The sequence below is a fragment of the Hevea brasiliensis genome, unplaced genomic scaffold, assembly GCF_030052815.1.
Source record: "Hevea brasiliensis isolate MT/VB/25A 57/8 unplaced genomic scaffold, ASM3005281v1 Scaf88, whole genome shotgun sequence".
NCBI classification, from domain to species: Eukaryota; Viridiplantae; Streptophyta; class Magnoliopsida; order Malpighiales; family Euphorbiaceae; genus Hevea; species Hevea brasiliensis.
Window position 1 is genome coordinate 56,668 of NW_026615308.1, and position 27,768 is coordinate 84,435.

At 34.5% G+C, this 27,768-nt stretch overlaps 1 protein-coding gene, 1 non-coding gene and 1 pseudogene across 2 annotated transcripts; 1 reads left to right on the forward strand and 2 right to left on the reverse strand.

The window, feature by feature from the left end:
- Window positions 1-4,252: 4,252 nt before the first annotated feature.
- Window positions 4,253-15,201, forward strand: LOC131177781 (probable glutathione S-transferase; annotated as a pseudogene).
- On the reverse strand, window positions 10,391-10,497 carry LOC131177792 (small nucleolar RNA R71). Its single transcript, XR_009147081.1, has one exon. It is a non-coding gene; the product is annotated as a small nucleolar RNA R71 (small nucleolar RNA).
- A 7,479-nt stretch (window positions 15,202-22,680) lies between the features above and the next one.
- On the reverse strand, window positions 22,681-26,826 carry LOC110646432 (E3 ubiquitin-protein ligase UPL5). The gene is made up of 3 exons (XM_058142878.1): window positions 25,078-26,826; window positions 24,039-24,586; window positions 22,681-23,847 (listed from the first exon to the last, which is right to left on the reverse strand). The coding sequence occupies exons 1-3, from the start codon at window positions 26,606-26,608 to the stop codon at window positions 23,020-23,022; spliced, it is 2,907 nt and encodes a 968-aa protein (XP_057998861.1). The 5' UTR covers window positions 26,609-26,826; the 3' UTR covers window positions 22,681-23,019.
- Between the last annotated feature and the right edge of the window lie 942 nt (window positions 26,827-27,768).

A 27,768-nucleotide genomic window follows, 5' to 3' on the forward strand; every position in this document is an offset into this window, starting at 1 on the left:
AAAGACTTAATATTGTCTTTGCTTGATGGAGACGAGTGAATCGACTGTAAGTTGTCCATACTTTCGACACGTAGAGATTGACTATGATTAAGTATCAGGAACGATGAAACCTTCTAATAGCAGACATTGACATTAGAGAACAAAGACTTGCACTTAAAAAGCTTCTTTTTTTTGTCATAAAAAAAGAAAAATATTAATAATTTATTTTATTATCTTTAATCTATTAAACCAATGATCAAATATTTATAATATCAGTAATATAATGTAACACCCCTAATTTTTAAATTTATTATTTTATGGATAATCATTAATATAAATCAGCTCATTTCTTACCTGTGAAAATCACATATTCTGTTGCACATTACGCTCGGCTCTATGTTCGAGAAATAGTCAGATTGCATGGAATTTCTGCATCCATAATATCTGACAGAGGGCCCCAGTTTACTTCTAGATTTTGGAGGAAGTTACAGGAGGCACTTGGCACACAGTTGAACTTTAGTACCGTCTTCTACCCTCAAACAGATGGCAGTCCGAAAAGACAATATAAACACTGGAAGACATACTTCGCATATGTGTTTTGGATTTTGGAGGTCAATGGGATGACCAGCTACCCTTGGTGGAGTTTTACTACAACAACAGTTATCATTCCAGTATAGGGATGACACCCTATGAGGCGCTATATGGCAGAAAGTGTAGGTCTCCTCTGTCTTGGACAGAAATGGGACAAGCGAAGGTGCATGATGTAGACCTAGTGCAGTACACTTCAGAGATAGTTTCTTTAATCAGGGAACGATTGAAAACAACTTTCAGTAGGCAGAATAGTTATGCAGATCCCAGACGGAGGGATGTAGAGTTTGCAGTAGGCGATTACATATTCCTGAATGTTTCTCTGATGAAGGGGGTCATGAGATTTGGGAAGAAGGGCAAGTTGGCACCTCGGTATATTGGACCTTTTGAGGTTACTGATAGAGTTAGAGCAGTTGCCTATCGGTTAGAGTTACCATCCAACCTTTCTCATATTCATCTTGTATTTCACATCTCCATGCTCAGGAAATACATACCTGATCATTCTCATGTGTTACAGCCGGATGTAGTAGAGCTGAAAAAAGACTTAACGTTTGAGGAGCAACCTATAGCCATAGTGGACTACCAAGTGAGGTAGCTAAGATCAAAACAGATCCTTATGGTTAAGGTTTTGTGGAGGAGCCAGTCAGTGGAAGAGTGCACCTGGGAGTCAGAGAGGGACATGCATAGCAAGTACCCTTATCTATTCAATGTGTAATTCTGTACTTTATCCTGCCTTGTGTAAAATTTGTAAACGAATTTTCTGTAAAGGGGGAAGAATGTAACACCCCTAATTTTTAAATTTATTATTTTATGGATAATCATTTATACTTTATTTTATTTTAATTTTAGGAGATTATTTGAAATTTTTCGGATTTTAGAAATCGGGTTCAATTTTTTGGAAATATAAAACTTTGATGATTTTTAAAAATTAATTTAAAGACCACATGGTAAAACTAAAAATATATTTGGACTCTACGAATTTTTCTGAGTTTTCTAAAATTTTTTTTGAAATTTTTGGATTTCGTTTTTGATCCTAAGGCAGAGTAAAAATTTAAAATTTTGTATCCTGAATCGAACTGACCAAATTAAACCGGACCGGTTGAATCGTAACGGCCCTCTTCTTCTTTTTCTTTTCTCTTCCACGCGTTCCCGACAGCCTCTCTCTCTCTCTCTCTCTCTCTCTCTCTCTCTCTCCTCCACCCCTCACCGGCCAGCCACCGCCCTAGCCTCCCGCACACGCCGGCGCACCTCCAGGCCACCTCCCATCCGCCGGCCGATGCTCCAGGCGGCCGAAAAAGTCGCGCGAAGTCCTCCCTGTGCACGCACATCGTTTCGTCTTCCCAAGTCGATTCCGGCCGATCCGGCCACCAATCGGATCGGGTCTTATGTTAAAACCCATCTACACCTCGAGAACTTTCCATAGACACTAAGAACACCAAAATCCATGAAGCGGTTTGCCCAATTTTTGTCCGGAAAGTTTTAGCCCATTTCGACTTTTGGGATAAATTTCTCACAAACCGTGAACCCCACGAGAAAACCGAGAGCACAGGAATACTCCACTCGTCGAGAGCTTCGTAGCAATACCAATTTCAAAATTTTTTGACACTGTTTTTTGGTGGGTCCCGTGAAACTTCGTAATGTTTTTTCGAGCACTAAATGAGCTTAAAAAATTTCGTAAAAATTATGTACTAACCCCTGTGTTGTGGGCTTTGCATAGGTACCTTCAATTCGTGGAAATTCAACGGTTGCTCAGGTCTGTAAATTTCGAGTCAGGCAGACAGGCTACTGATAAAGTCTCAGAATTAGGTCAAGATTTTGGCTATCCCACCATTGTCAAACGTCTCGAACGCGTTTCCGAGGTCGGAATCGGCATAGGTAAACCCGAACCTTACTTTTTCTTAATTATCTAGTACTTGAATTGGATTAAAATTCCATAGAATATTCGTGGTAGCTTAGAAAATTAAAATTCCTTTTGAATTAGCTTAGTAATATTGCTAAGGACCGCGGGGCAAAGTTTTAGAATTTTTAGAGCTCATTTGGGTAGTTTTTGCAAAAGGATTAATTATAAGGATTAAACTGTAATTTTTTCATATTATGATTGTTGACTATTTGGATGGGCCCAGGAGGGGCTATGTGATGTGATTGAGTTATGGGTGTGTGGTTTGTAGATATAGAAGTACGTTTTAAGCCCTTTTGTAGGTTGGGTAGGTCCTAGGTATAGGGGAGACTTTGCAGGATTTTCAGCACGACTTAGGACATCTTTTGTCTTTTCTTAGTTTGTATTGAGTTAAATGTATTAAATAATTATAATAAAATTTTTAGGTGAGCCGGAACAGCCTTTCTCCTCCTCCCAGGTGCCACAGTAACCTCAATTTAAATCTGTGAGTAAAATATTAATTTTAATTGTAATTTCGATATTATTATATGTTCAAGCATGCCCATGCATCACTTATAAATATGTATCTATGTAGTTAAACACTAGGCACATTTTATATTGCATTCATAATTGTTGAAGTACCATGGATATTGTTTGTGGTAATTTGGAGCAGTGTGTGTGCGTGGCGTGTGTGTGGTATGATATTGGGTATGGATAGGACGGGTAGACACGGCTTGAGAGACACTCGCTGGGACCCCACATTTGGTTTATTAAGCGAAAGTCCATCTTGAGAGACACTCGCTGGCAGAGATTGGATTAAGAGTGCTGTATAGAGGATCAGCTCTCATATATGTATTGTTTGACAGTGTTAGGTGTGTGAGTGCTCCAAATTACCTTTTTACTGTTATGATATGAATTGTATGAAAATTATGAGGATGTTGTATATCACTCCACAGGGTGCATTAGCTTTAGATAGCCATAGAGATTATGATTAAAATTAGTATTTTACTCTCTGAGTCGAACGCTCACTCCTGTTCATCTATTTTTTCAGGCTACAGGAGGATTATTTGTTGTGGCTAACCTGCTCTTCTTCTCCGCAGGTCCATTGATAATATTTAATGTACTTTGTATAATTAAGTTAAATTTTAGACTCCATATGTGCTAGAAGTACTTATTTTTATTTTGGATCTGTATTATAAAAGTTATATTAGACCTGTAAAATTATTAACAGTATGTATGATGGATTGGATGAGGGAGCTGAGTTTCCATTGGACTTTTGATATTATGAGCATGTGGAGGGTGAGCTGAGCTCCCCAATTTATTATATATTGTGTTTACAGGTCGGGCGAGTCAAAAACTCCCCGTTGAACGGTTCATTTTATGGCTGGACTCTGTCTGGTTGAATTCTTGAAATTGGGCCCAAATTGGTCTTAGAATTAGGTTGAGGAACAGTTAGGCTTACTATGGGCCTTGGGGGTTTTAGACTGACCCAGGTTCTAGTGCCGGTCCGGCCCATAGGTTGGGTCGTGACATATAAGATGTTAAATATTCAAATAAATATTAACAATTTTTTTTAGAATTTTTTTATATTACCAAAAAATTTTCCTCGGTAAAATTGAGTCACTATCCAAAAAGGAAAAACAAGCGGGTTGGGGATGAAATTTTAATAAAACTATTATTGTGGGTTAAAAAAATTAATTTTTTTAAAATGAAATAAGGACCAAGTACAGAGAATAGCAGAAGAATGGAGCCAAAAATTTGTATATAAATGGCAGACTCATTGGAGATGACAAAAAAAAAAAAAAGGCTATGGCAGAAGAAGAAGTCAAGGTTTTTAGGACATGGTCAAGTTCATTCGCTTTAAGAGTGATATGGGCACTAAAACTGAAGGGAGTTGAGTTTGATACAGTGTTTGAAGATCTCTCCAGCAAGAGTCCTTTGCTTCTGCAATACAACTCTGTTCATAAGAAGTTTCCTGTGCTTCTGCACAATGGAAAACCCATCTGTGAATCTCTTGTTATTCTTGAATATGCGGACGAGACATGGAAACAATTTCCGTTGTTGCCTCAAGATCCTTATGAGCGAGCCAAGGCTCGCTTTGGGCTAATTTTGGTGATGATAAGGTATTATTGCTTATTAGTTAATTTCTCTAGAGGAAAAAACTGCTAAAAAAGCATCTTTTGGTAAATTAATTTTTTATTCTTGAATTATATTTAAATTAACATAAATATCTTTAAATTTTCAAAAATTAATGGTTTAATTCATGTAATTTCATCAAATTGAAAGTCAAAAAAATAGGGACTAAAACCATTAATTTTTTAAAAATGAAGGCACATATGTACTTTAACATAATACAGAGACAAAAAAATGAAATTACCTTTATGGGTATTATTGATATTTTCTCACAGTTAATAGAAAATTGGCATAAAAGGAAAAAAATATAAAAAAATACAATGTGATTTCGTGTTTTAATATATGAGGGATCGTTGTTTAATTTTATCAATTTGATACTCTACATTTTTCTCCTTTAGCAAATATGATATAAAACGTTACTTATCGTAAAATGATGCTAATGGAGTGTTTGTGTGATGCTCATTATTGCTTAAATGACGAACACGTGGCTCTGACATATCGTTTATATGTATTGCCACGTCAGCATTATTTAATAGTAACTAAAGATTTAGACCATGTTTACTAATAAAAAAAAAAACAAAGGGCGAAGGGTATCAAATTAACAAAACTTAAATCATGATCCCTTATATACCAAAACGCGAAACCACAATATATTTTTTTATACTCCTCCCCAAAATTAAATAAAAGAATTTTCAATTTAATAGAGTTAAGATATAAGGATTAAATCATAAATTTTAAAAAATCGAGAGATATATACATTAAATTTAATATAATCTAAAGATTATATTGTAGTTCAAACTAAATATTCTTGTTGATGCAAGTGTTCCAATCAATAGCATATGGTATTTTGTTGAAGCAAGGAAAAAAGCAAGAGGAAGAAATACCAAAAGCAATGGAGAACTTGAAATATTCAGAAAAGGAGCTAAAAGGAAAGAAATTCTTTGGAGGAGAGAAAATTGGGTTAGTGGATCTTGCATTGGGATGGCTTGCTTATTATTTGGGTATAATTGAGGAAGTAATTGGTCTAAAACTCATAGACCAAGAAAAATTCCCACTATTGCAACAAAGGATTCAGGAATTCTCAATTGCCCCAATCATCCAAGACAATTGGCCACCCCGAGACAATTGCCAAGTTTGCTGCCATTCGAGAGGATGTCCTTGCAAAGAGGACTTTAAATAAGGGAAGCTCCAAGCTTTCACTTACCACATATAAAAACAAAACAAAGCCAACAACACCATCTTATTTAGAAAAATTACTACACGCAGTTATTCAATTTTATAAGTATTTTTATAAAAGTTATTAAATTTTAATTTTTTTATAAAACTCATTAAACTTTAATTTAATTTTATAAAAGTCACTGAAAATTAAAGATTTTCAGGTTAATCTATTACTTATCAATTATTTTATAAATAAATTTATCTAACTAGTAATTGCTTGTGGAGAAGAAATAGAAAAAAGAGAGGGGTTTAATGACGAGGTGTAGCTAGAAGCATTTTACGCATTCTATTTTCTTTTTTGTTTAAAAAAATTAATAAAATAATATAATTTTATTTGTAAAATAGTTTACAGGTCAACATGTTAATCTAAAAATTTTTAATTTCTAGTTATAATAATTTTTATGAAATTAAATTAAAATTTAATAAATTTTATAAAAAAAATTAAAATTTAATAATTTTTATAAAAATACTTATAAAATTGTGTTACCCCTTATTCAACAATCCCTATTTTAATTTGCCAATACTGGGGTGCGCAAATTAATGTTATCTTCTGTATTGGGCTTGGCTTGGGCTTTCCTGCCCATGTACTCTTTGGATTTACAAGTAAAAGTATAAGCGTCCGTTTGAGATTGTATGTTAAAAAATAGTTTAAAAAGTTATTTAATTATTTTAAAATTTTTATGAGAATAAACTACTATTAGATGCTTATAATTTATTAAAATTAATTATTTAATTTTTATATTTTACAACTCAATTAAAACATCCCTTATTTCATAAAATTAAACTATTTAATTTTTTTTATTAAATTTCTATCAAAGAAAATATTAATCATTTATTTTAACCGTGGTCAAATGGATTAATTGAATTGGTTAAATAGTTAAAATTATAAGAATTAAATAGTATAAATATTTAAAATTAAAATAAGTTTATTAATTTTTTTTGACAAAATAACTAAAAATTTTAATTTTATAAAATACAAAGATATTTTAATTTAATTTAAAAAAAATATTTAATTTTAATAAAATTGGTAAGTATGTGGACGAATGTCAATATAAATTTTAAATCAGCTAACCTCCATCAAATTAATTTGATAAATTTTATTTTAACTTTTTTTTTTTATTAAAAGTCATTCAACACATCCACTAAATTATATTTTATTTATTTTTACTAAAAAATATATATATCATTTATTGCCCTCAGAAAAAAAAAAAAAAGAAAAAAGCACCTAGCCCTGATACTGTTGCCAACATAAATTAAAATTGTTCAGTAAAGGCTCATCATTTGGAAATAAAATTTTTTAAAATATAAATAATCTCAACGATTAATATTTTTTTCTCTCAATATCTAATTAAAATATATAATTTAAAAACATAATTAACATTATAAAAACGTTACAATATTTTAATCTTTAATATATAACTCAGGAAATGGTAAAAAATATGAAATAAAAAATAAAAAAATAGAAATATAATTAAAATAAATTAAAATAGGGGTAGTTGCCGACATAATGATCAATAGAGAAGTCATATTAAAAGGAAGCTTCATTTATTCATATATTTTATTTTATTTCATCCTAAAAATCAACGTGAAGAGAAAAGAAATGAAAGAAAAATACCAATTATTGGGCTGCATCCTGAATTTTTTTTTTTTATATATAAAAACAAGAGGCATGATCCGATAGTTTTATATATATCTTTCTTTTTCTTTCCTTTTTTTTTAAGACTAGATTTCAATTTGAACAAGAAATATGCTTAGTCGTTTATAAAATATATTAGGAAAACCTTGGATTTGGTCTATTTTCTTTATATAGTATTAGAATTTTTTTTTTCTGCTTTGAATCACTTGTATTTGCCTACAAACTTTATATTCCAAATGTTAATGCCTCGACATGAGGGTGTCCCACATTGATTTGAAATAGACATTTGTGCTATATACAAGAATTGGACAAATCTCTCCCTATTTGGGATGAATTAAACCGGTCTATTTTTCCTAATTTTTATTTTATTATTGTTATATATAAACTTTTACAAAATTTTTGAGTAAAGAAAAGTGAAGCTGAATCAGTCCAGAGAATTGATTATAAAGAAAGGACTGGATCACTGAATTAGCTGGCTAGGTAGTAGTTAGTGATATCAAATTTGCCATGGAAGAAGAAGTGAAGCTTTTTAGGACATGGTCAAGTCCATATTCATTAAGGGTGGTTTGTGCGCTAAAACTGAAGGGTATCGAGCATGAAGCAATATACGAAGACCTCTCCAACAAGAGCCCTTCACTTGTGAAACATAACCCTGTCCACAAGAAGATTCCTATGCTTGTGCACAATGGAAAACTGTTACACTCACTTCATATAGGCATTTTAGGGTAGTTTTGCATTCATTTTGTCCTCATATTTTAGTGTATTTTATGTTTTTAGCTTTATTTTATCTTATTTGTTAACTTTAGATACTTTATATTTGATTTTTGTAATTTTGTTGTTTTTGATAGGATTTTGTGGCAAATCGAAGATCAATGAGTGCAATAGGAAGTGATTTGAAGAGATTTGGAGTTCTTTAAGTATGGAGGAAAGTTAAAGAAATCAAGCCTTGAAAGAGCAAACCAGCCGAAATTTGCTTGACACTTTGCTTAAGATCCTGCTTAGGGTAAAGCGGCAATGCTTAAGGTGCAGCACAAGTCAAGCATGAGCAGAAAAGTCCATTTTACTCTAAGTCTGCAGAGATTTGCTAAAGGTCTGCTTAACCTTAAGCGCATAGTGCAACTAGAGGCTGAAATTTGCTAAGAAGCTACTTAGGTTAAGCCAACCCTAAGCATCGCCTAACGTGAATAGTGCTGCTGACTTGGATAATTTTACACATCATTTCCTATCCACTGCTTGACTCTTATTTACTTTTAGGGCAACCTTTTGGGACGATATAAAATCATCGTTTCCTTATTTTTGCCATAAGAGGGAAGGGAGGAAAGACAAAAAGGAAAGAAAATTTAATAGAGAGTGAGAGGAGACGCCATTTTCTCTTGGAGGAGGAGCTGCTGCACCAGTTTTGGAGCTCCAGAAACCAGAGATTTTGGTTCTTCTACCTGGGTTTTTCTATTTTAGTCCTTTTATCATGTTTTTCTTTACTTTTCCATCAATCTTTCTTGTAAATACCATCATGAGTGAGTAATTTCTTTATATTTCAGAGTTGGGAAATATGTTTTAGATTAATTTGTGGATTTGGACTGGGTATTTCCTTATTTTACATAAATATGAGTTTTGATTCCTTCCTTGTGTGCTTGATTTACTTGCCTAATGTTGGTACCCATTGGGTATTGTGTTAATCTTTGATTGAAGGACCGAAAGGTGAAAGTCATTGATAGATAATCAAGGATTGGAACTTAAAATAACCTAGATTTAGAAATAAACTAGGATTTTAAGAGGAATTAATTATTAGTTACAAAACTTAATGGGTTTTAAAGTAATCAAATAACATACGAAAGTAGGTTTGGTTATTTTAGAACACACTTTGGTTTGCTTGAAAAAGATATCAAAGGAATTTAGAATCAATTTCCTTCAAACTCTATTTTTCCCTAAAAATTGGAATGCCCAAGACAAATCCCAATTAATTTACGCATAAACCCCCAACTCTGGAATCACTTTTAGCATAATTAGACTTTGATTTGAATTACCCATTGTTAATTTAGTTTAATTGCAAACTAGATCTAAAATTTATTTGTTGCCCTTTTACCCATTCCAATTAGATTAATCAATTTACCTTGCTCATTTACATTTACCATTTATTCATTAATCATTAGCCCAAATAATCGCTTCATTCATAGTTTGGTAATCAAACAGCAAATCCTCGTGAGAACGATACTTGATTCATCACTTTATTACTTGAGACGACCCGTATACTTGCGGATTAGTCAACATCAAGTTTTTGGCGCCGTTGCCGGGGATTTGATTTTTTGTTTGATATTGAACAATTGTTTGTTTGGTTAATTTAGGCATTTTATTTTATTTTCTTTTTACCATTTTACTTTGAGAATTTGTTTATTTTGTTTTTCAAGTGCTTTATTTTATGAGAAGGACAAAAAGTGAAGAAATCAATCTATTCTTTGACCCAGAAATAGAAAAGACAGCAAAAGCTTTAAGAGCAGAATCTAAGAGGAGAAAAGCTAAAATTAAAGCTCAACAACAACATGAAAGAGCACAAGAGCAAGAGGAATTAGAAGAAGAAATGGCTGACAACAACAACAACAATAACAACCGCTCTGTGAAGGATCATGCCTATCCTAACATTGGAGATTTCATGCCAAGTATCACAAGACCAAGAGTAGAAGCTAATAATTTTGAACTGAAGCCTGCTCTTTGTCAGATGGTACAACAATGGAGGAAATCCAAGTGAAAGTCCACATGTGCATCTAGCACACTTTCTTGAGATCAGTGATATGTTGAAGATAAATGGAGTTTCTGATGATGCAATTCGACTCAGATTATTTCCTTTTTCTCTTAAGGACCGAGCTAGAGAGTGGTTACATTCTTTGCCACCGGGTTCTATCATAACATGGGATGAACTTTTTCAAGCATTTTTAGCTCAATATTTTCCACCAAGCAAGACAACTAAGCTGAGAAATGAGCTGACTTCTTTCAAACCTAAAGATGACGAGAGCTTGTATGAAGCATGGGAGAGGTACAAGGATTTGCAAAGAAGATGTCCACATCATGGGATTCCTAAGTGGATGCTTGTTCAACACTTTTACAATGGAGTTTCACCTACTATTAGAAGTACAATTGATGCATCTTCTGGAGGTGATCTTATGGAGAAATCTGAAGATGAAGCTTTTTCTGCTCTTGATAAAATTGCTTATAACAACTACCAATGGAGTTGTGAGAGGAATGAGATTAAGAAACCAGCTGGTATGTTTGTTGATGCCATGAATATGATTAATGCTAAGTTTGATGCATTGACAAGGAAGATGGACAAGCTAAGCATGAAAGTAGATTCTTCAGCCGGAGGTTCTAGTAATTCAGTAGAAGTTGGAGCTGCAAATGTCAATTGTGCAGCAGATTTTTCTGTACTTAATCAAGATTTTTCAAGTGAGCAAGTGGATTATGTGGGGAACTACAATCAAAGACCAGGTGGTAACTCATTTTCTGCAACTTATGATCCAGCATGGAGAAACCACCCCAATTTCTCTTGGGGAGGTAAACAAGGGCAAAATCAGAATTTTCAGCAACCTTCTGGATATCAACAACATCAGAATTTTCAGCAGAATAGAGGTCCTCCTCCTGGAATTTCTAAACCTCAAAATGCACATGCTCCACCTCTACCACAACAAGCACAACCAGACAAGACAGCTAGGTTGGAAAGCTATGATTGAAACTCTACTTGTGAGCCATCAAAGTCAACAAGAAATGATTTCTCAATTAAAATCCAAAGTGGATCAAATGGCAACACACAACAAGATGTTAGAGAATCAAATAGCTCAACAAGCTAGCTCTTCAAGTAACAAAGCATTTGGGAAGCTCCCAAGCTAGCCAGAAAATTCAAGGGAGCATTGCAAGGCTATTACATTAAGGAGTGGAAAAATATTGGAGAATGGAGATAAAAAGATTGAAGAGAAAATTGAAGAAGAGAAAAACAGAGAAGGAGATAAACAAACTGAAGCTGAAGTTAGAATTGGAGCTGAGAAAGAAAATTCAGTGGAAGAAAAAGGAAGTAAGGAGAAGGAGAGCAAAGAAGAAGAACCTAAATATGTTGCACCTAAAGCCTACATGCCACCTTTACCATTCCCACAAAGGTTTCAGAAAGCGAAATTAGATAAACAATTTGGGAAGTTCTTGGAGGTATTGAAGTCTTTGCATGTGACTATTCCTTTCACTGATGCTTTAGCACAAATGCCTTCTTATGCTAAATTTTTGAAGGAGATTTTATCTAACAAGAAGAAATTGGAGGAATTTGAGACTGTAGCTCTCACGGAAGAAAGCAGTGCTATCTTGCAAAATAAGCTTCCACCCAAACTGAAAGATCCTGGAAGTTTCTCCATACCATGTCACATTGGGGATATCAGTATAGATAAGGCTTTATATGATCTTGGAGCCAGTGTTAGTCTGATGCCATTGTCTATCTATGAGAAAGTGAAGATTGGAGAAATGAAGCCTACTACCATATCACTACAGTTAGCAGATAGGTCTATTAAATTTCCAATTGGGGTAATTGAGAATGTTCCTCTGAAAGTTGGAAAATTTTTCATACCAGTGGATTTTGTGGTATTGGAGATGGAGGAGGATGTACACATTCCTATTATTCTTGGTAGACCTTTCCTTGCTACTGCTGGAGCTGTGATTAATGTAAAAAATGGGAGGCTTACATTAAAAGTTGGGGAAGAGAAAGTTGAATTTAATTTGTTTCAAGCAATGAAAAAGAAAGATGATTCAAATTCATGCTTGAGAATTGATGTGATAGATGAAGAGGTCAGAGAAGTGCTTAAAAAGCAACATCCTTAAGATCCCTTAGAAGCTTGTTTGGTTCATAACATCAAAAAAGGGGACGAGATTGAAGAAGCTGCAGAATATGCTACAATTTTGGAAGGAAATCCACCATTGCCTATGGCTGATATTGAAAAGATTGGGGACTTGAAGCAAGATACAACTTCATCATCAAAGCTTGAAAAAAGTGAAGCACCTAAGAGATGTGAAGAGTTCAATTTAGTTTTGAATTGGGAAAAGTGCCATTTTATGGTACAAGAAGGAATTGTTTTGGGACATCTTGTGTTAAACAGGGGTATTGAGGTGGATAAAGCAAAGGTAGAAATTATTGAGAAAATGCCACCCCCAACATCTGTGAAAGGAGTGAGGAGTTTCTTGGGGCATGCTGGATTTTACAGGAGATTCATCAAGGATTTCTCTAAGATTTCTAAACCTCTTACCAATTTATTAAGTAAAGATGTGGAATTCCATTTTGATATTGTATGAATGCTTTTTAAAGGATAAAGGAAGCTTTGATATCTGCTCCTATTATGCAGCCACCCGATTGGTCACTACCATTTGAGTTAATGTGCGATGCTAGTGATTATGCCATTGGGGCTATTTTGGGACAAAGGAGAGATAAGAAGGTGTATGCAATATACTATGCAAGTAGGACCTTAGATGATGCTCAAATAAATTACTCTACTACAGAGAAAGAGTTTTTGGCAGTGGTATTTGCAGTAGACAAATTCAGGTCCTATCTTGTGGGATCAAAGGTAATAGTGTGCACGGATCATGCAGCTATCAAGTATCTCCTTCAGAAAAAAGAGGCTAAACCTAGATTGATAAGGTGGGTGCTACTCCTTCAAGAGTTTGACTTGGAAATTAAAGACAAGAAAGGAGTAGAAAATGTGGTAGCAGATCATCTATCTAGATTGAGGCAAGAACAAGGAGAAAATTTGGGAAAAGAACCCCCAATAGATGATTATTTCCCTGATGAACAACTGTTAGTAATCATGAATGCAAAAATCCCTTGGTATGCAGATTTTGTGAACTATCTAGTGTGTGGAATCCTTCCACCTGACCTAACATGGCAGCAAAAGAAGAAATTTCTTTTTGATGTGAAGGATTATGATTGGGAAGAACCATTTTTGTTCAAGAGATGTGGAGATGGGCTGATTAGAAGATGTTTAACTGATGAGGAGATAGGGAATGTTATTAAAGATTGCCATTCTTCACTTTATGGGGGTCATATGAGTGTGACAAAGACTGCAGAAAAAGTTCTTCAAGCAGGGTTCTTCTGGCCACACATGTTTAAGGATGTGAGGAAGTTTGTAAATGCATGTGATAGGTGTCAAAGAATGGGTAATATCTCGAAGAGAGATGAAATGCCCCTCCAAAATATATTGGAAGTGGAGCTATTTGATGTGTGGGGCATTGATTTCATGGGACCTTTTCCATCATCCTTTGGACACAAGTACATTTTAGTTGGAGTAGATTATGTGAGCAAATGGGTTGAAGCTATACCATCTCCAACTAATGATGTTAGAGTTGTGATTAAATTCCTTAAAAAGTTCATTTTCACAAGATTTGGAACTCCCCGTGCCATTATAAGTGATGGAGGTTCTCATTTTTGCAACCATCAATTTGAAAGATTATTACAAAAATATGGAGTGAAGCATAAGGTTGCAACACCCTACCATCCACAAACTAGTGGTCAAGTGGAGATCTCAAATAGAGAGTTGAAAAGAATTCTTGAGAAAACAGTGAATAGTTCAAGGAAAGATTGGTCACTAAAGTTAGATGATGCTCTTTGGGCTTATAGAACAGCTTTTAAAACTCCTATTGGCACCACCCCATTTAGATTGGTTTATGGGAAAGCTTGTCATTTACCTTTGGAGTTAGAGCATAGAGCATATTGGGCTATAAGGACACTGAATTTTGACTTGAAAACTGCAGGAGAAAAAAGAATGTTGCAACTAAATGAACTTGAGGAGCTTAGATTGGATGATTATGAAAATGCCAAGCTTTACAAGGAAAGAACTAAGAGATGGCATGATAAGCATATTAGGAGGAAAGAATTTCAGGAAGGGGATGTTGTTCTTCTATACAACTCTAGGTTAAGGTTATTTCCCAAAAAATTAAAGTCAAGATGGTCAGGGCCCTACACTGTTATAAAGGTATACCCCTATGGAGCTGTTGAGATAGGTAATGAAACCTCAGGGACTTTCAAAGTTAATGGGCAGATATTAAAGCATTATATTATTGGAGAACCCACACAAAAGGTTGTAGAGGTTTCATGGCTTGGTTCTCCAATCAGGGACACTTAGGTGATTTGGAGTGGAAGGTCAAGCTTAAGACCTTAAACAAGCGCTTCTTGGGAGGCAACCCAAGCGTATCCTTTTATAGTTTATTAATTTTTCATTTCATTTCATTTTCAGTTTTTACCCTCATTAAACTCAAAAGTGACATTTGTTATTCTTTTGTAGGTCATTCATGAAGATTGGGCAAATTGACACTTGTAGCAAAAACAAAGAATTGAAAGAGAGCAAGTATAAAGCAAAATACTGCACTTTATGCAGTACCTGTGAACAGTAACACCTTTAAACTTGTGCTAAATTACTGATATTGCAATCTACTTGATAGCACATGTTTAATTTTGTGTCTTGTGTAAATTCTGTGAAAATGCAACTTGAATGAGGATCAAATTTGATATTTAGGATTGATGTGAGCTTTATTGAAGTGCAAAAATAGTGTTTGTTAAGTTTTACCTTTTAGTGTATATATAATTTTGTAGTCTGTTAGGAATTTACATGTTTTTGTTTGAATTGCTGTTAGTTTTTACAGTCTGCAGATTTTTGCTACTGTTCATGCTGCTAAAAAGGTAAATTTCTATGTCCTTTCTGCAATTCTTGAATGTTTGAAACTTGTCTCAAATGCTGCTGAAAATGTACTTTTGGTATAAGTTCAGAAAGGAGATCATTTCATTAAGTGTGCAAAAGGGTAGTCACAATTGGTGCCTAAATTGAAAAATGTTTGCATGAGCTAAATGGAAATATATAGTGTTTGATGAGTTCTACGAGATGATGAGCTTAAATCCCTAAATTTTATGGTGTTTGTGTGTATATGGTAATTGCTGAGGGTCATGACAGCATTCCATAGCATTTGGACTGCTTTTGGTAAGTAAAACTAAAATTTTTCCCAAAACCTCTTTGAAACTTCTTGATGATGTTGCTTGTCAGCGTAGTCTTAAGCAAATTCTGCTGAACCTCATGCTTAACCCCAAGCATGACCCATATTACCACATGTCTGCCCCACATTTTAAAAAACCCAAAAATTTCTGCCATTTTTACAAAAGCCTTGCTCAAACTCCCGATAAACCTCGCCGACTCCCTTCCCACGCCATTTTTTTCGGCAAATTCTTACGGGAAGCTGAAAGGTTTCTTTCTTTTTAATAAATGGTGAGAACTAAAATGTGGTCTACCCACAAACCCAAACCCCGTAAATCTCGATACTCTGTCCAATCGAAAATGGGTACCCCATCCTCCATACCCATAAACCCTAACCCCAGTCATGGTTACCTCGATCGCCCCCACATAAGCGCCGCCATTGCCGCAATCGCCACCACCTCAGTTGCCACCACTACCCCCAGACCAAACACCAACCCTCATTCCGCCGACTTCCCTCTCACCGCAAACTTAACTGCAAACTGAAACACCAATTCTCGACACTCATTCCCCAGAAACAATGCCTGAGCCTGCACCTACTCAAACGAAAACCAAAGGCAAAAATCAAAAAGCTGCAGGTAGACCCAAGAAAACCCCTGTCGGAAAACGGAAATGAGTACCCTCTGTTCCTTTCGACCTAAATTCTCCACCCCAACCTTCCTCTGAACCAGTCAGCAAAAGGACTAGGTCCTCCTCGCAAACTCCAGCACCAGCGGTCCAAACACCTATATCTCAGTCACCCTTACACTCTCCAGCAGCACCTGCGTCATCTGCTAATGACCTAGAGGAGGTAATTTCTCCATTACCTTGGGCTTTTAAGGATATGGATATGAAAAATGCCTATGAGAAATTAGTTTCTAAACCTATTTTGGCAAACAAGTATATGGATGAGCAGATTTTGAAAGAATTAGGCATTTATGACTCTGTTTTTGCCTATTTGGATGCTATCAGCTGGACTAATTTTGCTAAGATTAGGGAACCAATGTACAAGGATTTGACCCTGGAATTTTTGAGTTCCTTAAAGCTGAATTTCAAACCAATAGTGCCTGAGCATAAAGATGTAATATATTTTCGATGTGCTGGAATTGATAGGGAGTTAGACATGGATGCTATGAATGCAATTTTTTGTTTTCAGGATTCGGGGTATAAAAATATTGAGTGGCAGCAAACTGTTTATGACCCTGTTCAATTCTGGAAAGATATTGCACCTTTTGGGGGTTATTATAGACAGAGGACTGCAAAAGCCTCTAGGATAGTCGATCATGTGTTGAAATACCTCCATAGGTTCATTTCTTACACTGTTTTAGGAAGGGGGCACAGTAACAGTATTGTGGGTGCTAGAGACATATTTTTCTTGTGGTGCATGAAAGAGAGAAAACAAGTAAGCACAGCCCATTTCATAGCTACTCATTGGCACCAAATTGTCACGAAGCATACTAAAGGGAGTATAGTTTTTGGGGGGTATATAACTGCTATAGCAAACTCATTTAGCTTTGATGCTAGTCCATATAAGTTTGCGCTCAGTGAATCATATATAGACAACACAATGTTGCTGCACATGGATGTTTGTGAGAAAGTAGGCCATACTTATACTGCTAAAGAAGATCTCAAGCCACCGTACAGCAGACCCCACTACCTTTGCACCAGCAGAACCCCAACCAACCACTACACCACAATTTTCAGCAGACATTTTGTCCCTCTTAAGATCCTTGGAATCCAAAATAGCAAGTTTAACTGTCCAGCCATCTGTTCCCTCACCTGACACCACAGAAATCATTGCCACCTTGAAAAGCTTAGAAGTCAAAATTGACACCATGGGTCAGCAGTAGGTTAACCAAAAGAAGAAGCTAGAAAAGAAACTTAAAAAGAGATTTTTATCTCTTAAAAAGAAACAGAAGCAGCATCAACTCCAAATGTTGGAACTTTACAACAAACTGGCCCAATCTTACAACAATTTATATCATTGGGGCCAAGACATGTTTCAAGAAATGAAAGACCTCACAGAAAATTTGGAAACTGCTTCTGAAGCTTCGGATGACAATGAACCTACTACGTAACCCGGCACCACAGTGCAAAGAAGAAAGCCTTGACAGCAGAGCTTGATCAGTAGACACAGTTTTAATTTCTGTTTTAGGTTTATTTTGTAATCTGTTTATTTTAATTTTCAAACCTTAGTAATAGTTGTAATACTTTGGTAATTAGTTTTTGTGATTATACTTGCACTTCTTTCCTTTAGTTCACTTTATTTTATTTTATTTTATTTTCTGCTATGGACATAGTTACTCTATGAATGCTTTTTGGTTTAATTTTAGATTTAACTGTTAGATTTTATTTCTTTACACTTTTTCATTTTCTTGCACATTATTTTTGCACTTTATCTTTTTCTTCAATCCTAATTTTGTTGACATTGATGAGTTGCACAAATTTTCTTTGAGCCGCATCTGTTTCACATCATTTGGAGGTAACAGCTTACCCTTTTACCATTTATGCTTATGGTATGTTGCCAATGCTTATGCTTTCGCTTTACCCTACGCACCAGGTTAAGCAACATCTTAAGCAGTGTAAATTCATACATTTGGGATTCTTTTTCACATTTTTCTCTCTAAAAAGCTTCATTATTAATATCATTTTGAGCTAATTTTGGAATTCTTGAGCTTATATTGATTTAATCCTCAATTGTATAAATTTCATTAATTGAGCAATTCACACAATTTTGCCCATCTTTGTATTCATTTTAAACATTGAGGACAATGTTTCATTTGAGTTTGGGGGTGAGGGTAAAATTTTTGCAAAATTTTTAAAATTTTCATTCATTCATTTATTGCATTTCATTCATCCATATATAGATAATTCATACACTTATATATAAACCTCACACATGTCTATACCCATATACATACATTTGCATATAGTTTTTCATATAGATTACACTTAGTTTTAATTCGATTTATGCATTCATTTTAAGATCATACATATCATAAAAATAAATTTTTTTACCTTATCCTTAGAGGATTGAGAATTGCTTTGAAGAGCAATTAAGCTTACTTTTAGAAGGGTTTGATGGATTGAAAGTTCTAGATAGGTGTAAAGTTATTAGATTCTTGCTTTGGTTTATATCTTCTTAGCCAAGGGCCACCCAATCAATTGCATTGACTTTTAGTGCTTAGAGAAAACTCTAAGGTAAGAATTAGCTAATTGATGTCTCACCAATCCTAGAACAATCTTCCTAAACCTTTCAAGGCGAAATCATAGCATACACTTGAAAAAGAAATGATCTAGGCATTCTTTGAATTTTAAACCCATATCTTAGCCTTAGCCAACCTCACTTAAAAAATTTCCCTTTGGAACCAATTTGAGCCTACATTTATCCCTCTTATTCCTTTGGAACCCACATCAATGCCTAGCCATAAACCCAAACACTTACCTACCCTCCATGAGAATAATTCTTTGAGTGATAGATACACCTAAAAATAAATAAATAAAAAATAAAAAAAATAATAATAATAATAATAATAATAATAATAATAATTAGTTGGGAGAAGTGACTAATATGGTATGTAAAGTAATTCACCACCCAAGTACACAAAGAAATGAGTTTGGGGGTGAATTGAAAGGGACAATTGTAATTCAAATTCAATATTATTTATGTAGTCCCTCTAAAAGCTTCAAAATTATATGCTAGCATTGGTGAATAGTTGTAAAGTTCCTTCTCCCAAATGATTCAAAAAAAAAAAAAAAATTGTGTGTCTTGATCTTTTAATAATTTGATTATTCTCATATTTTGTTACCATTATCCCTTTCTTGTTAGCCACATTATCACCCCTTAGCCCCACTACAACCCTTGAAAGTCCTTTTGATCTTTTGATAGTGTTTTGCTACATTAGTGGAGATTGGAATAGGAGAATTGCCTATGGGATTGGGATATCATTAATCCATTCATTTACTTCCATCATTATTTGAGACACTTTAGTTTATGGATTACCCTATAGTCTATTTAGGCACGATTATTCCTTGTAATTGATTGGTTTGGGCTTGATGATATGGATAGTTGACCCAAGGCTAAGCGGTGATAACTTTGGTAAGAATTGAATTCTTTGCATCTTGAAAATGGGTATACGGTTTGTTGGTGGCTAAAAGTAAGTTTGAGAGTTCGGATAGGTAATTTTCATAAATTTAAGATAAGGTACCCCAAATTGCATTAATTGTTTTAATTTGCTTGAGGACAAGCAAAGGTTTGAGTTTGGGGGAATTTGTTACACTCACTTCATATAGGCATTTTAGGGTAGTTTTGCATCCATTTTGTCCTCATATTTTAGTGTATTTTATGTTTTTAGCTTTATTTTATCTTATTTGTTAATTTTAGATACTTTATATTTGATTTTTGTAATTTTGTTGTTTTTGATAGGATTTTGTGGCAAATCGAAGATCAATGAGTGCAATAGGAAGTGATTTGAAGAGATTTGGAGTTCTTTAAGCATGGAGGAAAGTTAAAGAAATCAAGCCTTGAAAGAGCAAACCGGCCGAAATTTGCTTGACATTTTGCTTAAGATCCTGCTTAGGCTAAAGCGGCAGTGCTTAAGGTGCAGCACAAGTCAAGCATGAGCAGAAAAGTCCATTTTACTCTAAGTCTGCAGAGATTTGCTGAAGGTCTGCTTAACCTTAAGCAGACAGTGCAACTAGAGGCTGAAATTTGCTAAGAAGCTGCTTAGGGTTAAGCCGAACCCTAAGCAGACTGCCCAGAACGTGAATAGTGCTGCTGACTTGGATAATTTTACACCTCATTTCCTATCCACTCTTTGACTCTTATTTACTTTTAGGGCAACCTTTTGGGACGATATAAAATCATCATTTCCTTATTTTTGCCACAAGAGGGAAGGGAGGAAAGACAAAAAGGAAAGAAAATTTAATAGAGAGTGAGAGGAGACGCCATTTTCTCTTGGAGGAGGAGCTGCTGCACCAGTTTTGGAGCTCCAGAAACCAGAGATTTTGGTTCTTCTACCTGGGTTTTTCTATTTTAGTCCTTTTATCATGTTTTTCTTTACTTTTCCATCAATCTTTCTTGTAAATACCATCATGAGTGAGTAATTTCTTTAGATTTCAGAGTTGGGAAATATGTTTTAGATTAATTTGTGGATTTGGACTGGGTATTTCCTTATTTTACATAAATATGAGTTTTGATTCCTTCCTTGTGTACTTGATTTACTTGCCTAATGTTGGTACCTATTGGGTATTGTGTTAATCTTTGATTGAAGGACCGAAAGGTGAAAGTCATTGATAGATAATCAAGGATTGGAACTTAAAATAACCTAGATTTAGAAATAAACTAGGATTTTAAGAGGAATTAATTATTGGTTACAAAACTTAATGGGTTTTAAAGTAATCAAATAACATACGAAAGTAGGTTTGGTTATTTTAGAACACACTTTGGTTTGCTTGAAAAAGATATCAAAGGAATTTAGAATCAATTTCCTTCAAACTCTATTTTTTCCTAAAAATTGGAATGCCCAAGACAAATCCCAATTAATTTACGCATAAACCCCCAACTCTAGAATCACTTTTAGCATAATTAGACTTTGATTTGAATTACCCATTGTTAATTTAGTTTAATTGCAAACTAGATCTAGAATTTATTTGTTGCCCTTTTACCCATTCCAATTAGATTAATCAATTTACCTTGCTCATTTACATTTACCATTTATTCATTAATCATTAGCCCAAATAATCGCTTCATTCATAGTTTGGTAATCAAACAGCAAATCCTCGTGGGAACGATACTTGATTCATCACTTTATTACTTGAGACGACCCGTATACTTGCGGATTAGTCAACATCAAAAACCCATCCGTGAATCTCCTGTCATTCTTGAATACTTGGACGAGACATGGAAGCAAACTCCTTTGTTGGCTGAAGATCCTTATCAGTAAGCCATGGCTCGGTTTTGGGTCAGATTTGGTGAAGATAAGGTAACTGTAATTAGCTCTCATCATTAATTAATATACAATTAAAGTGAAAATAATGCATTTCTTTCATTCTTTATTGTTTTCTTGATGCAGGTGTTACAGTCAATAAGATTTGGTGTTCTTTTGACAGAAGGGAAAGAACAACTAGAAGCAACACTTATCTGCAAAACTTGAAATATTTAGAAGAAGAATTAAGGGGAAAGAAATTCTTTGGAGGAGAGAAAATTGGACTAGTAGATCTTGGGGTGGCCTGCTTATTATCTTGAAATTTATGAAGAGATGATTGGTGCAAAACTAATAGACCAGGAAAAGTTCCCACTGTTAATAGCTTGGATGCAGGAATTTTCTAATATCCCAATAATCCAAGAAAGCTGGCCAGCTAGGGACAAACTTATTGTCAAGCTTACTGCTGCTCGTGAGGCTAGCCTTTCCAAGGGAGACCCAAAATAAGTTAGATTATTGTATACATCGGATGCAATGCTCTCTCATCACAAAAATTTGAGTCTTCCATGAATTAAGAAGAATAAACCTCATATGAATGCGAGTGAGGGTACATATGATATTCACCCATTAATTTAGTGTAATACTCTTGGAGGAGGCAAAACTTTCCCTACAGAAATAATGCACAAAAAATTGGCATCACAAAATCACTTTCTTTTGTGATGCCTATATGTGTGTTTGTGCTTGTGTTGGAGTGCGCAAGTGTGATATTTTCTATGGAGTTTAATTTCTTAATGTTGGGTTGGGCTTTTATTGGCCCTCAATATAAGGGTGTATTTGATATCGCCATTTAATTTTTCTGGGATCAATATATCAATAAAATTATATATTTAGTTACAGGCTTACTGCCATACTACTTTTGTTGATTTTTTTTCCTTGGAGTTGCCCTTACACTGCAAATCAGTTTACAACAAAGGCAATAAAGCTGTAGCCAATGTAGAAACACACACAGCGATATATGTAGAGGGAATTAGATTTTATGAACTACTGGACTAAGAATTCAATGATTGAATGTATCATGAATTTCACAAGGTCAGATATCATAGTACCGCAATCATTTTCTGGGTTATAAGATATGAATTTGAGTTTTAATCGGAATCAATTATATCAAAAATATAACTTCTCTTGGGATAAATAATTACAGTAATTTTTTTTAATCCTATTAATAGTCAATAAAATATGTATATTAAGGTAAGTTGTATTGAAAAATTGAAATTAAATTGCTAAGAATATGTTATTAGCAAACATTGAACAGGGTAAAAAAATGGTTGTTTGAAAAAAAAAAAAAGGTTGTTGGAAGTAAATTTATAAATGTTACAAATGCTCCTAGCATTGTCTTTTCCTTCTAAGAATATCCAATGTAAGAAAAAAAAATGGTAATATTTTTAAGGATTGTTTTGTTCTCTGGTTAGTCTATCATGAATTTAAGACACAAGTATGTAAAATCTACCTATTTTACATGTTGATACGACTATATATTTATGTCTTATGTCTGTGATGTATTGGTGATGGGCAAGAATTTTTCCATTTTATAATGGCATAAGTGGCTGAAGCGGAGAAAACCACCACAATTACTGAGATATTTGCAAAGCCTAATTAGGCATGAGATGACCGCTTAACAAATGGATGGTCCAAGAGCTGAGCAGCAGTGGGACGATCGTCTGGATTAACTTGCAGGCATTGCAGGATAAAATCCTGTGATAATCCTGACAGAAAATCAGGAACAGGAGGTGGCTCACCCCTTCCAATCTTGTACAAAACCTGTGCAGGTTCCAAATGAGAGTATGGAGGTTTCCGAATTAACATTTCCAACACAGTGCATCCGAGACTCCATATGTCTGCTGGAAGCCCATACCCTCCTGTTCTTTTCAGGTTGACAACCTCCGGGGCCATCCAACATGGCGTTCCCTTGCAGGATTTTATGAGATTATTAAACTCAGTCACTTTTGCCAATCCAAAATCTGCAAGTTTCACAATTCCTCCAACATTCACCAATATATTTGCACATTTGATGTCCCTATGAATTACGTTGTGCTCATGGAGGTACTTCAAGCCATGTAGTATCTGTCTAGTGTAAGCAGCCACTTGGGAATCCTTAAGATGATACCTGCTGTAAATTTCTGTAAGAGAGCCATTACTTACAAGCTCTAGAAAAATAAAAAGCTTTGTTTCATCCTTGTCTGTTCCATAATATTGAACAATGTTTGGATGATTGAATTGGCTTAATAAAGCAATCTCCTGCTCTATTTGGTAAATACATTGCTTTGCTTGATTTTCTTGATTTCCTTGATCATGCAATTGAACTTCCTTCACAGCAAAAAAGAAACCCCCGGCTGCATATCCTTCATACACTGATCCAAATGACCCGCGTCCCAAAAGCCTACCCTTTTCCCAATTTGTAATAACATGTCTCCTTCTGTCACTCTGCCAAATATTCAGATTGATTGTCCAAAAATTGTTAGAAGAAAATCTTTAAACTACTTGTAAGCTGTAATATAACAGAAGAAAGCATAAAGGAAAAGTAGACTTTAGTTTAGAGATAATTTCAAACAGAGTTGATATGAGAAAAATTCTGCAAGCTCATAGCATAAGCAAACAGGAAGAGAATCACTTACATAATATCTATAGCTTGCTGCATTTGCCTTCAAATCATGAGGAGAAACACTGCTTTCGATTCCTTGCATCATCCAATCAAGATCTTCAAGATCTAAACAATGGAAAAAGAATTTCTGGAGGCATTTGTTACCAAAAACATCAGCAAGACCTTGAGCAAAATAAGAAACCTGTTTAGAGATAGATGTAACAAAGTGATGTTGAATGATAAGATCAGCAAATATTTTCCAATTTTTGCCATTCACAACTATGCTCTTTCCATCAGGGCAAAGTTCTGCGCTCCTTTTGTACTCTGCACCGCCAATAAACCTCAGTTCTAAAGCATCAGAAACAATGGGTTTGGAAACCATCTCCATTATCTGCTTGCAGTTACTATACAAGCATGGATCTGCATCCCGTATATCTTCTAATGAAATACTCTTTCCAGCCAATTGTAAGAAAAAAACATGATCAAAGACAACACCTACTCGCACTTGATGAATCAAAGCTAATGCTATCAGCTTACCAGCTAACCGGAAATACTCAAGGTGCAAGTTCTCCAGCTTAATTGCTGCATATATTAGAAGTGTATGAGTACTAAATCCTTTCTGTAGGAATAAAAAATGTGCAATTCTGATCATATTTATTGAACCAAAAGCATAATTGTATGTCAACTACATAAAGGAATAAAGAAATATCAGAGGAGAGAATCACATACATAACCCAGACCTTCAATTTAAAAAGCATTCATTTCTATCATAACTCTATTTCAATATTATGAATGAAACTTCACTTTTTTCCTATTCAACATTAAGCTTTTAATTTGTCTGTAAACTTTATTTCTAATTATGTCACAGCATGATTATCTCTCACAATTTCAGGGGACCAATGCCATAAATATAAATCTTATGGTGTCAGCAAATTCTAAATAAGCTGGGAAAACTGACGCTTTATTAATGCAAGATAGGGGATAACAAATCGTTTCTATCAGGAAAAGATCACGACACACAGCAATAAGATCCTGTTGAAGGAAACATGCATTACATTCAGCAGAAAGCTTACCAGGATTAGGATAGAGTCGTGCAGGATCATTTGGACATGCAATAAAAAGGGCATTTTGTGGATTGAATATAGCCTGGCACATTGAGAGAAACCACTTCTCCGTCAAATAACGTGTGCTGTAACTCTTCAGTCCTGCTGCACTCTCTTCTTGTACCCTGAGTTGTGAAAACAAATCATTAGGCAGCACCTGATGGCCTTCAACATGAGCTTCCATGTTGAGGAACTTGTCAATTACTATTTTGAGCGATCTTTGGAAATCTTCATTTGCCTTGGGAATCATCTGCCTGGCCAATTGCCTCCTAAATTCAAAGCCATAATCATTCTTATGCTCTAGAAGCCACTTAATATCATCTGTTGGCTTCAAATATTTAACAAGCAGCACACATAGTGAAAACTCTCTCTGCCGTAAAGACATCCACAATTCTTCTTCAGCGACGTCATAAAGTTCACTGATTTTGTGCAATTCTTCCAAAATGGCGAGATGCTGAAACCATCCATTCCAGACTGTAACATCTTCCCATGTGGTGTTTAAAGGAAAACAACTCTGCATCTTAAGAAGGCATTCATCCATCTTTCTCAGCAATTTACTAAATGTAGCATAAAGAAACCCCAAGGCGTCCACATAATCCCTGTTGAGAATGGGATCAGAACTAGGACCTCTCTTGATGACAATAAACAAAGGGAGCAAAAAAGCCTTAAAGTCACAAACATCACCAAAAAAGGGCCCCGAACTCCAGGGAGATTCTGTACTGGAAGCCAAATCTTCACACAATCTATTCCCCAGCTCGCCAACAAAAGAGAAAATCTCCTTCATCAAACAGCTGGCTCCCTTGGTATCCTCCCCATACAACAACCAACTAGCAATATCCATGTTTTTCAGCAACAACCCAAGAGCACTCCGGCAAGAGAGATACAGGGAATCCTCATGAGACACCCTTCTGAGCAACTTACAAAACTCTAACACCAAACATGCACATTCGTTACGCCAATCTTTCGCCAATGCTATTCTACTCAACTTCAGAATATGCATAATCATTCCGAAAGCAAAGACTTTGTCCACTTGATATGGGGACAAATAAAGCGAGACCAACAGTTCTGGAAGAAAGGACAGCCGAATTACCTCCAAATAACATTTGTTCTCTTTTGGGATCATTGAGAAGAACTCATTCATGCAATTCTCGATCTGGGTATACGGTGAAGGCACGTATTTCCTGTAAAAGTAGCGATAAATCACTGAAATCATTTCATCAACAATCTGCCAAGGCCGTAGATGCGTTGTGCTCACCAGGTGGAGGCGTCTAGTGTTTTGAATTGAACCATCCATGACCATCTTCTCCCATTCCAGCTGCTTCCCAATACGAAATAACCTTAATCTGATAGATGGAATTCTGATGATGGCTTGGATTTTCTGATTAAGAGAATTCATAGTATCGGTCCATCTCTTTTGAATTTCTTGGGTTTCATCACGAGAGATAAAATTGCTGATAAACATGCTCTCTACTGTATGACGGGAACTGAATTTCCAGTCCATTTTCCAGCAAAATGAAACTAAATTTGCAGAGACGGAGATGACATTATTATAGTGAAATTGTTCGTTAGGAAGAGTGGCCCCATTTTCACCTGTATGAGTAGGTCTAGCCGACCAGGCATACCAGTCGGCAGCGGATATGATTTCCCAGTTTCTCGAAGGCGGTGGACGGGCGGTGCCATTTTCCGTGGTTGCAAGTACAAAATTAAGCTGTGAGGAACCTTCTAACTAACTACAGTGAAATAAATCTTTGGCAGACAAAAACATTATTTTTTTTATAAATAAAATATTTTTTATTTATTATTTTTAATTAAAAAAATATTATAAAATAAAAAATTATGTAATATTAAAATTATTATTTTTAATATTTTATTATTAAAATATTAAAAAATAATATTTTAATTAAAAAAATATTTTCTTATTCAGTTCAAAATTTAATTTTATAATTTATTTACCACTAGACTTATTTAATTTTTTTTTCCCAATCAAATTCTAAGAAGCTGCGTTTTTAAGGCTATCATTGGATTGGAAAAAATAAATAAATAAACAATGGAGCAAGGAAAATTATAAAGAAAAATAAATATATATATTTTTTTAATATTTATTTTTTCTTCATTTTAAAGAAAAATAGATAAAAAATCATAAAATTAATTTTTTATTTTTATAATTATTTATTTTAATTTTAAATAAAAAAATAAAATATATATTTTACTATTTAAAAAACTATTTTCCTTTTTCATTTTCCTCCCTAATATTCCCACAAGTGAAGAAAAATTCATTTTACATTATTTTTATTTTTCTTTCCTATTTTCCCTCTCCCATTTTCTTTCCTCTCTATCAAAGTTCTCAATCATAGTACAAGAGAACTCAATGATTAAATTAGGCTCAATGATAAAAAGCTATTTTTTTTAATTTTATTCAAAAATCTTAATTTTAATAATATTATCTCAGTATTCAAATTATTAGATTGGATTCTTATCGATATTTTTTAGTAAATGAACTGTAAATTTTGCACTTCTATTTGATTTGATAGAATAAACTGAATGGAATAATTCTAATTTAATAATTTTGTTCATTTTTAAGGTAATTTGACTGGTTCAGTTTTATATTTTAAGAATTTTAATTATTCGATTTGGTTCAATTTTAAATAAAAAAATTATTAC

Bases quoted from the DNA above. Each gene is read 5' to 3' on its own strand.
- LOC110646432 (XM_058142878.1), bottom strand. From the start codon at position 26,608: ATGGACTGGAAATTCAGTTCCCGTCATACAGTAGAGAGCATGTTTATC. The intron at 24,587-25,077 runs GTAAGCTTTCTG...TAATATATGCAG, and splicing joins ACGACTCTATCCTAATCCTG to CAATTAAGCTGGAGAACTTG. The intron at 23,848-24,038 runs GTAAGTGATTCT...AATATTTGGCAG, and splicing joins CAGCAAGCTATAGATATTAT to AGTGACAGAAGGAGACATGT.